Consider the following 16968-nt stretch of genomic DNA (forward strand, 5'->3'; position numbering starts at 1 on the left):
GTTAGACTTTAGGATGCTGCAAAGATCCCAGTGGAGACAGTTGCAACCCCTTCCACCATCTCCATCTCCCTCAAAACTTCCACAAAGAATCCTTTGTTTACATGACAAGGATTCTGTCTGAGTGGATACTGATGGCGGATACAGTGAAGAGGCAAATTATGACTCCATGAATATGGGGTGCCATTTGAAACAGTTAAGAGGACTGGAGATTCAGGGATTTCACAGTAATGGAGTTTCAGAAATAGTGCAGGGGTCTCTGAGGTGGAAGTAAGAGTAAAGAATGACTTGAGAGAAGAAAGGAACTGTGGAGCAAGTAGAACAATGTCTTAGATGGAATTCTGCTAAAACAAAAGAAACAAGGAGTGGACCTCTGACCAGATGAAAAGAAATGGTAGCTTTGAAGTTAAGAGGTGTGGTTATGAGATAGTATTTAAAAGAAAGACATGGGAAAAAGGATGAGGTAGGGGATCAGAAGAACTGGGTAGAGGGTAGAATATTTGCAGGATATATTTTCTTTCTCCTTTTTCCAATCAATAAGAGAGCTAATGAATGTTGGTGAGCAGGGCTCGGTAGGCTTATTAGAGTGTGTGAGATGCGCAAGCAGGAACAGATGGTCTCTTTACTTCCAATCCATCTCCATAGATCCATGACTTGATATGGAGTTTGGGAATCACCAGAGGGTTAAATAGGGTGATGGATGGCAATGAAATTGGACACATTAAGTGGTGGCAGAATTTTGTAAGCAGCTGGGGCAAGGTGGTTGTGGGGAGTAACAACTCCACCATTTATAGGCAAGGAAAGAGGGTCCCGTGATGGAAGAAATCCATGGAAATGACAGGGACTCCATGAAATAAGTAAGCAAAGGCTTCTTCTGCCAAAACCTCATCCTCTCTGTCTCCTCAACTACACTTTGTTCCTCACTTTGTTTTGGTCAGTGAAGTATTGAAATTTGTTTCGCCCTTAGGGTGATTTTTGAGGGAGAAAGATGCTGGAATCTCTAATTTGTCAAGTGAATATGAAAGGTTTCTGACAATTTTTCCTCAGGCTAAAAATCCTGAAAAAGAGAGAAAAGAAACTAATGTAGACCAAATAAAGATAAGCCAAGTAGGAAGTACTAGACTTTTACCTCCAGATAGTCCCAAAGTAAAAGTAAGCCTGCAAAATGTGAGTGAAAACACACCACAGCCACACCAGGAATAGCAATGAGGTACTACAAAGGAAGATCTGACAGGATTGTGGATCAAAAGGAGTAGCAAGAGAGAAAGTAAAACCATTCTTTCCCTCATATACTTTCTTAATTTTCTTATTGCACACGCTCTCATTTCTCCATGTCAGTTAAAACATTTAATGAGATAGGAAAGATATAAAATTGATTGGTCTTCATGCGTTTCTTAGGACATTTCTTATAAATAACTTAAATCAATGTTTTCTCTTCCAATTCCCTTACCCAGCCTGTAGCAAAGGGAAGCTGACAAGGAAAAAGAAAGAAAAGCATTAAATTTGCTGTCATATCTCTTCTGTTTACTTTCAAACCACATCTTTTATTTAATTTACTGCTTAGGCTCTAAGGGTATGTAAACCCAGAAAGAATGATGATTTCTTCTCTAAGCATGCTTATCCTTTTCCTTTAGCTTGTTGTTTGTGGAATCTTCCAAGTTTTGGATGAATTTAGTCAAAAAAAATCACCGGTTCCCTCTCCTTTAGGTAACCTCAGAACTACTTAGCTCTCTAGTCCACTTACAGATATTCAGGTGGCCTAAAGAAGTTGATGACTTCCCAAGGAGAGTATTTACATTCATCTCAACAGGGGGGAAAGGAGGGACGCCATGCACTGTCCCTGAAGCTATTCACTCAACCTCTCACACAAACAGAAGAGGAATACAGAAGGACAAATTTTCTGAACCACTTCTCATATCCACCCCCCAGGTAACCTGACATCTAAAGCTCTGTCGTGAAAGGAATAGCTATAAAGGGGAAGTATATAAAAGATTTATGAGGATTTAGGGTTTTGCTTTTCCCCCAAAGGAGAAGAATCTAAAAATAATTCCTTCTAACATCCATTTCCACTCTGTAAATAGATTTTCCGCCATGTGGAATAAAAAAAATCAGTAATGTTAATTATCATGAACATCTAAACTAAACAAACAAAAGCATAATGGTACCTCAAATAATTTACAGATGACTCCACTGTAGCTTCTCTTCACAATCTATCAAAATCTCCATGTATATATCGACTTTTTATTGTACTAATTTAAATTTTTTATATTTTACTTTATTCAGATTCAAAAATAATATGTGGTTTGTGTGTGTGCATAAATACATAAAACAAAGCACTGCATCTCCATGTGGCAGTGACTAAAGAAACAGAGAAGGAGTAACCAGAAGAAAAAGAAAAGCCTTCAAGAGAGAACTGTTTTCCCACTCTCCCTGAGCCATTACATGTTCCTTCTCCTTCATTATCTTTTAGGTGCTCTATGTGTCCATTTATCTGATGGACACACATCTGAATCACTGCTTTATAAGATAACTTGGCTAATGGGAAATGGACCCAGCAAAGTCTTTTCTTTAGGGCATCAAAGGTGCCCTTCAAGGGTACTGTGTGAACAGACTTAAGATGAGAGAAAACTCATATCTAAAAGACACAACTGTGATGAGCAATCTTTCATCTAAAAAACTATCCATTTGTTAATCCTAGAGGAGCTAAGCCACTTACTCAGATCTATTATTTCCTACTAAGTAATAAAGTGTGCACTTGAATGTCCATGAGCAATTTTAGTTTCAGATGTCTTACGTTACACAGGAAAATCTTCAAGGCATAAGTTGCTCTTTTTTGCTAAGGAAGATTCGCCTTAAGCTAAAATCTGTGCCAATCTTCCTCTATTTTGTGTGTGGGTCACTGCAGCAGAATGGCTGATGAGTTGCATGGTCCACATCCAGGATCCAACTCCATGAACTCGGTGGCCAAAGCAGAGCATGCCAAACTTAACCACTATTCCACAGGGCTGGCCCCAAGGCATAAGTTTTTGTTGCTGTTGTTGTGGTTTAAGATATCCAACTGTAATGATTTTTACACTATTATTGTCATAAAAGAAAAGTTATAATAGAAACTTGATTCACAAATGTAGTTCTGTGCCCAAGAATATGACTGAAATAGTTATAACACAGAAATTAAGAGTTTAGACTATAAAAGGGAAAATAACATTCTGAGTTATTTTTATTGCTATTCAGCAGCTGGTATTGATGTCATAGGTTTAATACCTAGCTATATTTTTTGGAAGACTTATTGATTCAACCAGCCATATGAGAATTCAATAAACACCTACTGTGCAGTAGTTGCTGTGTTTCATAAGAGAAAACGCACAGTAACTTATTATTAACTTCTCGTAGATCCTTTTATGAATTTTGTTTTAAAACCTACTTTCTGAATTTACTGTTCAGTTCCTTCACACTCTATCTTGATGTTTTTACCTTTATCTTAGCTTAATGTCTTTATTATAGTCTCCTCTCCTGCTTACAAATAACTGATAGAACATACCCACTTTTTTGTCTCCTAGTTTCCTTTCCTCCTTTCTTCTAAATTACCCATTTCCCTCTACTTACTGCCCGTATCTTACTACATTTAATTATTTTTAATCTTTTATACGTAATATGAGAAATAGTAGACTTAATTTGCAAAAGTACTTGGCTTTTCCTAAACTATAGTGTCAACTTAGATGGTAAGCTGCTCAAGTGTTTGGGCACAGTCACACAGGCTATGATGGCAGAGTAGCTTCCCAACCTTTTTCTAGCTACAAAATAATTTGTTCACATTCTGCCCTCTTCCTCAACTTTGCATACAGCTTTCTCATTACAATCATACTTCACATCTTTCCTTCACCACCAATCTTTTCTAAAAATAGTCTGTATTCACTGTCCTTATTTCTTCACCATCAGTTTTCTGCCTCAACGTTGTATGATCTTGCTTTTCCTTACCATTCCACTGATTTGACTCTTAAAGGTAACCAAGAAATTATCTCCTACTTGCCAACTAGAATAGACACTCCAGTCTGTGTCTGCCCTCTTGCCCTCTCTCTAACTTTACAATGCTAACTGATACTTCCTTCTGGGGCAAAAAAAAATTCTTATGAAGATCTTTCTATTAGTCCTGTGGTCTACTTCTCCTTTTTATATTAGTGTCTTTAATTTTTAATTTCAACAGGCAATTCTTATGCACTCCCCTAAAACAACTATTGCTCCATGTATCTTCTGAAGTTTCTCTCCTTAATGAGTCCAAAATCAATACTTCTGGCCTAAATCCACTACCTGAGCTCCAGATCTGTATCTATCTCTATGCCTTTGGAATAGTTCCATCTGCATGTCTATAGGTGCTCCAACCTCAGAATGCAAACTATCCTTATTATCTTGTCCCCATCTGACACAAACAAAAAGCCAACAAAAATAAGTTTAAAACAGTAAATGAAAACAAATAACTTTAACACAGGAAAAAAACCATAAAACTCCTCTACTCTTTCCATGCTTTCTCTATGCTTATTACCCAAAAGGACCTGTTATACTACCTTTTAAAATGCTATTATATCAATATCCCTCCTCTTTATTCTTAGCTTTGGCTGCTGTAAAGTCCTGCTGTTTCTTCTTTCTGATCCCACTATTATAGTTTTCATTCACATAATCAGGGTTTTTTTCCCCTTTTTGTTTTTGGAATATAAATTTGATTATTTTGGGCCTGCTTTAAACCTTCAGTGACTTTCTGGTGACTATAAGATAAAGTTCAAGCTCTTTAACTTGGCATCAAAAAATAACTTTATATCCTGTCTCCTTCCTCTAACTTGCCTTATTTATCAGACTCAGTTTAAATTTAATCTTGTCTATGAAACCTTTTGGGATACTTCCAAGTCAAAAAAAACAAAAACAAAAACTGTATTCTCACATGTGAAATCATAGTGCCTCATGTAAATCTTCATTTGTTTAAATGACTATCTTTCTCTTAGGAGTTTCAACTCCTTGAGGGCAGGCATATGACATTAATTTTACGTCTCAGTCCTTAATGTATTTTGCCCAATAAAGTGTGTTAAATGAATGGGAAGATTTTTAAAGGGAAATTGGTTTGGAAAGACCTGTTGGGTCCAGATTCTAGGTGGCCTTAAATGTCAGACTAAAAAGCTTGTCATTTATTCTGCACACATTGGGACTCCATTAGTGATTCTTTGTCAAGACAATGATTAAAAACAGATAAAGGAAAATGTTTACATAGCATTTATTATATGCCAAGTTCTGTTCTAAGCTTATTTAATAGTAATATACTCGTTTAATTATTGTCTCTTTTCTTACTGTTTGGGAAACTGAGGCACAGATCAGTTAAGTTTCTTATCCAATGTCACACAGCTAATGTTGGGACTGGGGTTCTGTCCCAGGTAGTCCAGCTTCCTGATCTGTCTCAGTAGTCACTGCAGGAAAATGTTCACTAGTGTTAGCATGACTGAAAATATTGAGATTAATTGGAAAGAGTAGAGGCAGTGAGACCAATTAAGGGGCCTGTCTATTAATTCAGGCTAAAAATGGATTGAAAGGGAAAATATTTCAAAGAATTGGAATATTTGTTGATGATTAGATATGTGGGTGACAAAATATGGTGGAAAGAGGAATTGAGGATAACACCAAGGTTACCTGTCTAGTTGTTAGGAAAATGACGAGACCACGAGTAAAACAGAGATTTAAAGAATGAAGGGGCACATATTTGGAGCAGTAAATTCAGTATTATACATTCTGGTATAAATGTCTAAAAAATAGGAGGTAGAATTGGACAGGTGAGAAACGACAAGTGTTTTGAAGTAAGAAAAGGAGTAGAAACCAGAAATAGAGAATATAGTCATAATGTCCAATTAATTCTGATAATGCCCAACAGCATTTACCAAAGCATGGGCCATAGATCTTAGTAGGTGTTATATACAAAAAGAGTGAAACCATGGTGCTCTCAGGAACACACTTTGGAAAAGTTCAGAAGCGCATATGGCTTTACGCACTCATGTTTTCTTGTTCTTTGGATAAATATCCAGCACCCCTATCTTCACTGCAGCATTATTCACAATAGCCAAGACTTGGAAACAACCTAAGTGCCCATCAAGGGACGAAAGGATAAAGAAGATGTGGTATATATACATAATGCAATACTACTCAGCTATAAAAAAAAAGATGAAATCTTGTCATTTGAGACAACATGGATGGACTTTGAGGGTATTATGCTAAGTAAAATGTCAGTTGTCAGGGGAGAAAGTCAAATAGCTTACAATCTTACTCATAGATTACAAATAGAAGATAAAAAGAACAAACAAATACACATGGATACAGAGATTAGATTGGTGGTTACCTGAGGAGAAGGGAGGAGGGAGAAAAGGATGACTAGGCACATGTGTACAGTGATGGATGGTAATAGTCTTTGGGTGGTGAGTATGATGTAGTCTATACATAAATAGAAATATAATTATGGACACCTGAAATTGATATAATCTTATAAACCAATGTTACCCCAATAAAAAAATTTTTTAATTAAAAAAATATTGACAAAAGGAAAGGTTCAGTAAACACAGCATACTAATGATCCTAGGCTGATGCAACATATACTTACCTTTACAGTCTAATTCATCAGAGTTGTCTCCACAGTCGTTTTCACCATCACATAACTTGTCATGAGGAATGCAACGATGATTATAGCAGGGCTTGAAACCTCTTCGGCAGCTTCTGTTTTCTTATAAATAAAAGCAGAAACACATAACTGGAGGTCTTAAAGAAAAATTTTTGCAAAAAAAAAATCACAGATGAGATTTCACTTACAGTGATTAGATTGTGGGTCTATAAAACAAGTACTTTATAGTATCAAAGTTCTGGATTAGAATATTTATGTAATATCAAGTAGTGCATTCAGTAAGGAGCCTTTATGACTAAGTGTTTTAACTTGAGTGATTCATACTTGGAGATCTTTTCAAATTATACCCACATTATTATTTCTGGCATTTTTGTCAGGTAACCCAGAAATAAACATATATTACATATTCAATTCTGCATAAATAAATCTCTACCTCAAAAGTAACAAAAACACTCCAAAACTTATCTCCTTTGCATCCTGCAAGGATTTTATAACAAGAAAAAAATAAGAGGCAAAACATGTAACCCCTGAATCCAGTGAATCGAAGAGTTATCTAAATGTTCCTAAATTTCTCATAAAAATTATCTAAAAATGTCTACCAGAATTTCCTAAGAAGAATTGCCTTCTGAGTTCTATTTACCTTAGTGAAGGTATCCTGACGTTTTCTGATTTGGGCCAGAAGCTACCACTTAAAATAATGATAGGTGCCCTTTACTGAACACTAATTTTGTCAGGCTGTATATTGAGCATATGTAAATATACATTTGTTTATCTAATGCTCTCAATCACCATTTAAGCTAGATTCGTTGTGCAGTGGAAAATTAAAACACAGAGAAGTAAGCACCCTTGTTCAAACTAGCCATTCACTAGCAGGTTTGGGAACAAAGATTTAGTCTCAGATGTGATTCCAAACCTGGAATCTATACTCGGGGTTAGCAAACTAAAGCCCACAGGTAAGATGCAACCCATGAGCCTGATTTTGTACAGCTCTAGAGCTAAGAATGGATTTTAAATTTTTTTAAAGGATTGCAAAAAATGAAAAATAAAAGATATGTGGCCGAGAGTATATATGGCCCAGAAAACCTAAAATACTTACAAGCTGACCCTTCATAGAAAAAGTTTGACAATCCCTGCTCTGCACAAATATTATCTAGCTTCTAAGAGAATAAAACTAATGTTAAACATTCCCAAGCTAATTCATAATAAATGCAAATTTGTAAGCTGATTATTATTACATTTTTATATGCCTTAATATTTTCATAGGGTATAGGATATAGCCACTCATTCAAGCAAATACGTTATTTGAGATAATTCCCTAAGCTGTTAATTACAGATCAATCAGGGACAAACTACATTTGACTATCATTTCAACTGAAGTCATGTTATTCTGCAATGTAAAAGAGTGAGAGAACTGATGTGAATTTCTCAAACTCCATGTTCCTCTTATTTTAACTTTTCTTTGATTATTTGGGTGTAATTTTACACAGATAATAGAACAAAGGATAAAAGTAGAAATGCAATACAGCAATTCCAGATATAGATTCCTAAATTTTGCAGAGCATACAATATCAATACTATTGTACTTGTATTGGTAAATCAGACCAACTTAGAAATAATCTGAATCAATGCTACAATAACTATTAATGATTGCATAGAAACAAATTTCCAGGAAAAATATTGTTGCAAAGAAGGCAAATATCTGTTGCTTACTAGGGTAGAAGAGCAAATCTCTACTCCCAAAGGAGAGGGAAAAGTTGACTATCACTTGGTATCAACCTACAGAGGCACAGCTGGTGAAACTCCTTGCTTGATGAGGATCACAGCTAAGGTAACCAGACTGTACATAAGGACACTATCCCTGGGCCAATCCTGAAGGCAAAAATAGAATGGGCAAGACTTTGATATCAACTCAACAGCATGCTATTGACTGATGGGGGAACTTTGCTGCAGAGTAAACCTTCAATATCCACCAATAACTGATATTTGTGAATTACACTTTTAGGAATGTAAGTCTAAAACCTATTGCTAATGATGAATAACTAGGCAGCTCAAAAGACAGGCTCCTAATATATTTTAATTTGCACTTGGTAGGTGGAAAATGATGAGAAAATTCTTCAATGAATATCATGGTTATTGGACAGGAAATAAGGTGCCCCACTTGAACAGGAGAAAAGCCAAATGAATTGCCTTAGATCTACATGTTAATGAAAGACATTATGGAAATCATACATGTAAACCAAACAGACACTTAACCCAAAAACTATAAAAAGGAAAACTTTTCTCTGAAATGAGCAAATCACATCTTGGACACTTACCACAGTAGAGCAGTTTTTCATCTGATTTATCCTTACAATGAGGAATGCCATCACAAGTGAGTTGGTAGTCAATGCACTCACCGTTTCCACACTCAAACTCTGAATAAATGTTGCAGGAGGAATTTTTAGCTGAAAGAAACAAAGTTAATGCTTTTACACAATAACAAACTTTTTTTTGATACCATAACAATTGTTTCCCTTATCTTAATTATAAAAATACACTAAAATTTATCTAAATATACAATTAAATCAAGGGCAGTGGTTTATGCTATTTCCTTATTAAAAAAAATTGAGGGACGCTTTTTTGTTGTTTTTCTCTCTCTCCCTTTGTAAATTTTTTGGGAGTTACCTGACTTTATTTTTCTTTTATGCCTGTCTATGTAAGTTGTTAATGATTTGGTGACTGTACACGTGTGGAGGGAAGGAGGAGCATAAATTTGGGTGACTATATTTATGCATTTGGTTTAGTAGTCTATCTTAAAAACAAATTTTAAAAAAGAGCCAGTTAAATGAGCTAGATACATACTGAAAGGGTTTTGTGTTTCCTTACTGTAATCTATTATATATTCTTCAATACATTGAGAGTTTTCAGTAATAGAGTTCTTATTTTTGCAAGCTTGATATGATTCATCTCACTTCAATCTCATCCCCAACGAATCCTCCTCAACTACCTTTGGAAGAAATCACTGTAGCAGCTTCTATCATTCAGAAGTACTGGAATTGCTAAAATTATCCTCATCAGCCTCTGCTCTATCCATGATAAGAGGTACCAGGGAGCACACCCTCTTTTCCTGCCATACATGCCAGCACCTACTCCTTGAAATACATAGGAATCTGTGGGATGGACTGGTAGAAGACAATGATAAATGACAAAGCATGTGCACCAGATGCTTATGGGTTCCAAATAACCACTGCCATATGGTCCCACTTCTAAATCTCAGGATTTTCATAAGAAATCAAAAATCTGAGTTTTTGTGTGGTTTGATCAATTTGTGAGCACAGGTCAATAGCCACAAAGTGGAAAAACATCTTCCTCAGTTAGGGTTCATTCCTGGAACGCCAGTAGGTCACTCCTATTTTAGAAAGGTCTCTGTTGAAGAAAACAGACCTATTTTTATTCTTAAATGATAGATTTACCAGTAAATTTTTGGAATTCAGTTTTTTGGGTGTGTTAACATGCAGTTGGCTCACTTGTACTTACTCTGCTGTTTGCTGAATAATTGTACAGTGAAATCCAATCATTAATTATGTTGTAGGTAATTAGAATTCATTTATATCTACTAATGCAGGAAACATAGCTTAATTTTAAAATTTACTATCAATTTCTTTTTGAGCTTTATTTCAGGAATATTCGATTAAATAGCCACTAATACCATTTGGACCTTTTAGTGTTTTATTTCATTATTATTCCTAGAATTTAACTCATTTTAACACAATATCTATCTATCAAAACTTCTAACTGAACTCTTTCAAAGACAGCAACAACTCTCCAAAGATGACTTTTTTCCTTAGTGCATCTAAATTTTAACGGTCAGTAGCTAAGGTAGAATGTCATTTTTGAAAAAGTAACAAATAATTAAAAATTTAAAAATATTATTAAATTTAAAGGAACAAGTGTTAAGAAGGGTGCTGACATTACTGCATGCCATCACCTTAGAGCATGAACTGAACAAAATTCAGCCACTTACTGAAAGTCTACTGACATTCCCAATTTGTCTATTTTTAGCATATTCAGTTTACTTTCTCATTTCCAATGCAAACTAATTGTTATGATGGAAAATGCCATGTTTTGCTTTCATAATCATTATGCCTTTGAGGGAAAAAGCCCCAAATTATTCATGATAAATATGTTTTTATTATGCCAAAACAAACACTGTTTGAGCACAGTTCTTGCTTAGGTATGTTATTTGCTGAAACAGTATTGAGTATTTTCTGCTTCTTTCTAGAAACAAAAATGTAGTTCAGCTGTCCTTTCATTCTCTTACAAGGAAATTACTCTATCTAATTATATTTGCCATTCTTATTTCTATTATGGATGTTGACAAGATAAGCAATGTTGTGTAAAATGGAATTGCCCAATCTTTTTGTCAAGAGTTATGACAACAAATGATTTGCCCTCCCTTGCCCTCGGGTAGGTGTTAGTAAATGGCCTTTCACCTCTTTAACGCTGCCATTAACATTCATGAACTGCTCTGGGTGAATCTAATTCAGATGTGGACATAGATATACCAGACACATCCTCATTTCCCAAAGATGGATTTGACAAGAAGAAGCCAAGAGTTACTTTCCAATCTCTCTTCTGGACCACAGGATTTCAATATGAATGCATAATGGATACACGATGCTTCTATAAAAGTTTTTCGGCTCTGAGGAATCCAGTATCACTCTAGAGTTCCATGTGAATACAACTGTGCTTGTTTAAAATGAGTTTTCTGTCTGATTCATTCCCTCTCAGCAATAGAAAGAAGCAGGTGGCTTAGTGGGGGCAGATGTATCTAATCTATTCTGCAGCAAGGACAAGCATCCACTGTATACAAATAAGCTTTGCTGTTTGGACTGAAGGAATTACTTTACTACCAGCCTGTAGTGACCTGTGAAAGAAACATGAGTGATTCTGATGCATGGCTGACACTCCAGGCTTACAGATGGCATCAGATCCAGACCATTACAGCTGAAACCACAAAGGCAAACGGAAAGAAAGAGTTCAAGCAATTGCCTCAGCAACTGAGGGAAGTGTTAGGTGATGAAGAAATATGGGAATTTGTGGCCCAAATTATTGAAATTGGCCATCTTCATTTAAAGTTTACTGACCAATTGCATCATTTCCTCATTTGCTTTGGCACGGTCTTAAATAAATGTCTTTTACCAATTTTGCTAAGAGGTACCTTTTTGGGTTGTGGTAACAATTTGCAAAGTGACAGTATATGTATATGTTCTTGGGTTAAGTGCAGTAGTTTTCAAAGTAAATAAAATAATGTTAAAGTGCTCATATTAAAGTAAAAAGCAAGTAAAAGAGAAGATCCTCCTGGTCGATAAAGACCAAAAGAAAACTGAGGATGAAGGTGAAAAATACTTACAGCTTCTGATACCTATTTTTATAATATAGATATATGCAGCTCTGTTGATTTTCTAAGATGAAAAGATACAAGATGAGAATATAGATGAGGAGAGAAAAAATGTCAAAATTGACACAACCTGAGAGTGAGTTCACCAATTTCCAACAAGATGATTCTCTCTCATCTTTCTTATACACAAAATAGTCTTAACATTAAAGAGAAATTAACCTTTTTTACATTGCTAGCTAATTTTTTATGGCAATGTTGGAACACTTGAACCTTTATTTATTTTGGAAACAGTTTCGGAAACTTAGCTGTTAATAAGTGTATACTGTAATGGTACTAATTAAAGATTGTATTGCCTTTGGGAGGTATAAACATCATGCAAGGCTGCAATGTTACATTCTTAATTAACAGTTTGGAAATAATTACAAATAAGCTGCATGAGCCGTTCTCTCTCATTTACATACTGTGACGGACTGTGAGTGGTTTTACTATGAGGCTACTGATCTACTGCCTGTACACTGGTTTATTTTCAGCTTTAATTAATTTTGCAATTGACTGAATTCTCAAAGTCATAACCACAAGTTTTCAGATGATCATTGTGCGCAGGTATTCCTCCAGCTAGCCCAACGCTTTCCAGCCCATAACCGGGGGTATGTAACATTTGTCACTGTTTTAGTTACCATTATCACATGGTGCTATAACAAAGTAGAATGGTGAACTGAGTTATTTTTAGAATAGAGAGATAAGCCAACTGGGCTTCTAATAGTGGAGAAGAGTACACATTCATGAACATATAAAAACAATTTCAACGTCTATGTGTGCCATTTTGAGCAGTTACAGCATATCAAATTTTGATTCTCTTTACTTACCCACACATCTGTTGTCATCTAGCAGTATTCTATCCCCTCTGCAGGAACAATTCACTCTCCCATTAGGAGTCAAAAGGCACAGGTCATGGCAACCTCCATTTAATAATGCACAAGGAGAAAGTTCACCTGCAATGAAGAGGCTTTATTGGTAACATTTTATATTGAATTCCTATTTTACATTAGCCATAGATTAACAGTAAACCGTTAGACTGCCTCAGTCTCTCAAAGATATCTCATAAGGGGAAAATTCAGAACTTTTGAAAATCCAAACATTCCAAAAGACAAGAACATTACAAAAATGTGTAACACAAGTCACTGCATCTTCTGACCCATTTGACAAGGATGCCATGGCATTAAATGAACTAGTACCACCAGAAACCACACTGATATCACAAACTGCAATTTTGTGAGTATGCCAGTGATCAAAGAATTTTTAAGCCCAGAGGAAAGCTTGTTTATCAAGTATTATTTCCATGGAAACACCTTGATTTGAATGTTCAAAGATATGAGGAGTGAGAAAGTGTGGAACAGAATTCTAGAAACAAATAATTAAAAATGAATTATTCCTCTAGTAAGATATTAAGAACTATAGAAGTTTCCTTAAATCTTTAAGATAATTTCAATACATTGCATAGTCAAATTTCAAACATGATCCCCAGGAACTGTAAGAAAAAAAAATCCAACTAAGTGTTACTATAAAATATAGATAAATTTTTGGAGAGGTCATATAATTCAGAAATAAATTTGTTTTCTATTATAACTTACAGCTATTGGTGTCATTGGCAACAGCTATGATTCCCATTGGTTGATGTGGAATATCAGAACGAAGAATTTTTGTATCTCCTCCGGTGTACTTGTTGGAACGCAGGATAGCTCTTCTTCCCCAGTCTGACCAGAAGATATAATTGTCATAAACAGCCAGACTGAGGAAAGTCCCTGGCCCAGATTTGACAATCACCTGGAATAAATGAAAATAGCAAGGGTTTAAAATGAAGGTGTCCACATCGATTTTTGCTTCAAAAAAATAAGAGATTAAGATTAGATAATTTTCATCAATTGAAATTATCAGATAAAAATACATTTCACTAAATGTCTTATTATAGTATGCTTTATGGTTTATTTAAAATGTTTACATCATCCTTAGCTTTTGCAATGTGTTTACTTAATATTTGAAGATACTGCTATTTAATATTTATTCGGTTTGTACAAGCAACTGCATTTTTTCAGCATTATAAACCCAATCACCAAGCCAAAATATGAGATTAACTATTATTGATTACAAAAATTTATTTATTTTTATTAAGAAATCATCATATATGATAAATAATGAACACTCATCAAGCTCTCAGAACTATATATGGAATATAAAGAGCTGTAAGATCTAGGAAACTTACAATGTTAATGATTAACCAGATAGACATGTATCGGCAATAAAAGTTTAAAAGTAAAGACCAAACTTTGACTCAGACCAAGATAAAGTAAAAGGGACTAGATTTGCCTTCCCAATAAAACAACTAAAAAACTGAACAAAATGCATCAAACAAGTCTCTTCAACGCATTGGATATCAGGTAAGGAAGGACAGTGATTCCTAAGCAATAGGAAATAAACGGAGAGAGTCCCATGACAGACACAATTTACAGCCTGAGAGAGATTCCAGGTAGCAGCACAGCACAGAGGAACCCAAAAGAGCCCCAGAGAATTCCCTGAGTGGATAGAGCTGAGCGTTATGGGAGGACAGCGTGGTTAGATCTCACATGTCAGTGTCAGAGCAGAGAATGCAACAGAGAGAGAACTGGATATCTGCACAAGGTCCTCCTGGAGTATTCAGCCGGGTACTGAGCACATGTGCATGCATTTGAGGCAACTACTGCAAGTTGGTCAAGGAGCCATGCAAAAGGATTAGAAAGGAGAGTTTCCAAAATTCACATAGGTCCAAGAATCATGCTTGTTAACATCAATCAGACTTGAAAACTTTCTAATTCACGGGACTCTGAGTAGAGTACTTGGGGGAAGGGTCTTGCCTCAGCAGTGGGAAATAATTAACCCTGACTAAACTCTGCTCTATGCTTGTCTAACAAACCTTAACAGCCAAGAAGCTTAACTGTTTCCCAGAAGAAAGCTTGGGAATTTTAATGGGAATATGAAAAAATTTATCACTAAAGTACCATGGAAGAAAAGAGTAAAAAAAAACCGTCTTAAAACAATGACCTCAGCTTCAACCTTAAGAAACTAGAAGGAAAAAAAGTAAATTAAACCCAAAATAAAGAAAGAGGGGAACAAAAAAGGTCAGAAGAGAAATCAAGGAAATAGAAAACAAAAACAACAGAGAAAAATCAATGAAACTAAAAAATGGTTCTTTGAGAGCAATAAAATGGGTATTACATAATGGTGACGTGAGGTTTATCCCAAGAATACAGATTGATTTAACATTTAAGAAGTCTGTCAGTGTAATTTACCATACTAACGGATAAAAGAAGAAAACTCACATGAAAATCTCAATAAATGCAGAGAAATTATTTGATAGGATCTAACATGCATTCTGGATAAAAACTGAGAATAGAAACATGAATAGAAATAAAACTAGGAACAAGATAGGAATGATCACTTTCAGCACTTCTACTCCACAGTGTCCTAGAGTTTCTAGCCAGTATAATAAGGCAAGAGAACAAAAATAAAAGCATTTAGATTGGGGAAAAAAAGATATCAAACTCTATTTATTTGTAGGTAACATAAGACTCTAGATAAAAAATCCAACAGAATTTACACAAAGAGACCCTGCTTGAACTAAGAAATTTAGTAAGGTTGCAGGATACAAGATTCCTGTAAAAATCAACTGCATTTTTATACACTATGAACAATTAAAAATTAAAATTAAAAAAACAATAGCATCAACAGATACAAAATACTTGGTAAAAAATATGAAAAAATTGTATAAGAACCTGAAAACTATAAAACATTGCTAAGAGAAATTAACAAAAACCTAAATAAAGAGATATGCCTTATTCATGGTTTCCAAGATTCAATACTATTAAGATGTCATCCTAAATTATATCTCACCCCAATAAAAACCCTGCAGACATTATCTAGAAATTGACAAAATGATTCCAAAATTCACGTGGAAACACAAACAACCTAAAATAGCAAAAAAGATGAGAAAAAAAAGTTGAAGGACTAACACTACGTCATTTCAAGATATTATAAATTGACAGTTATCAAAACAGTGGTATTGGCAAAAGATAGAGAAATATATCAGTAAAATGAAGAATTCACAAACAGATCTGTATGTATATGGATACTTAATTATCAGCAAAAGTGCAAAGGATATTCAGAGAAATAGAATAAGTTTTTCAACAAATGGTACTTGAACAACTGAATATACACGCGCAAAAAATAAACCACCATTTATATAAAAATTAACTGAAAATAGATCATAAACTTAAATATAAAATGTAAAACTATAAAACTTCTGGAGGAAAACACGGGAGAAAATCTTTACACCCTTGGGTTAGGCAAAGATTTCTTAGGTATGACACCCAAAGATTGATCCATGCACTAAAAGCCATTGATTTCCTTAAATGGGGAATTGTATGGTATGTCAATTATATTTTAATAAAGCTGTTTTTTAAAAAGCCCCCCCAAAAAATTGATAAATTGAACTTATCAAAACATAAAACTTCTACTCTTCACATGACATTGAAAAGATAGGCCGCAAATTATGAAAAAAAAAATTGCAGATCATAGACCTAGCAAAGGATTTATATTAGAAATATTAGAGATGTTGTGGCATATTTAACAAAGAAATGGACTTTTTGCTTTGTCAACTTCCTGATCAGGAGAGCTCGGTAATCAACATCCAGTTCAGGACTATGGAATTTATTCAGTTCTCTCCACTTCAGAAACTACTATGGTATAACGAAAAATGGGCAGAGCCTGGGCCTCAGAATGCCTACATCGGAACGGCGGCAGAGTCATTCTTCAGCAGGGTGCTTTTGGGGAAGATGTTTTACTTCTCTGAATTTTAGTTTGTTCATCTCTAAAATGGAGCAGATCAAAGCCAGTTTCAACAACTGTACAGGGCTGT

At 35.0% G+C, this 16968-nt stretch overlaps 1 protein-coding gene across 1 annotated transcript in view; it reads right to left on the minus strand.

The window, feature by feature from the left end:
- Positions 1-16968, minus strand: part of LRP1B (LDL receptor related protein 1B) — a 1825183-nt gene that overhangs the window by 266308 nt on the left and 1541907 nt on the right. Inside the window, exons 44-47 of the mRNA XM_046659286.1 lie at positions 13652-13844; positions 12887-13012; positions 8956-9084; positions 6623-6742 (exon numbers count right to left, since the gene is read on the minus strand). Coding sequence (XP_046515242.1) covers positions 6623-6742; positions 8956-9084; positions 12887-13012; positions 13652-13844 — 568 coding nt within the window. The remainder of the gene's footprint in view (positions 1-6622; positions 6743-8955; positions 9085-12886; positions 13013-13651; positions 13845-16968) is intronic.

This window comes from Equus quagga, chromosome 4 (genome assembly GCF_021613505.1).
Source record: "Equus quagga isolate Etosha38 chromosome 4, UCLA_HA_Equagga_1.0, whole genome shotgun sequence".
Classification (NCBI taxonomy): domain Eukaryota; kingdom Metazoa; phylum Chordata; class Mammalia; order Perissodactyla; family Equidae; genus Equus; species Equus quagga.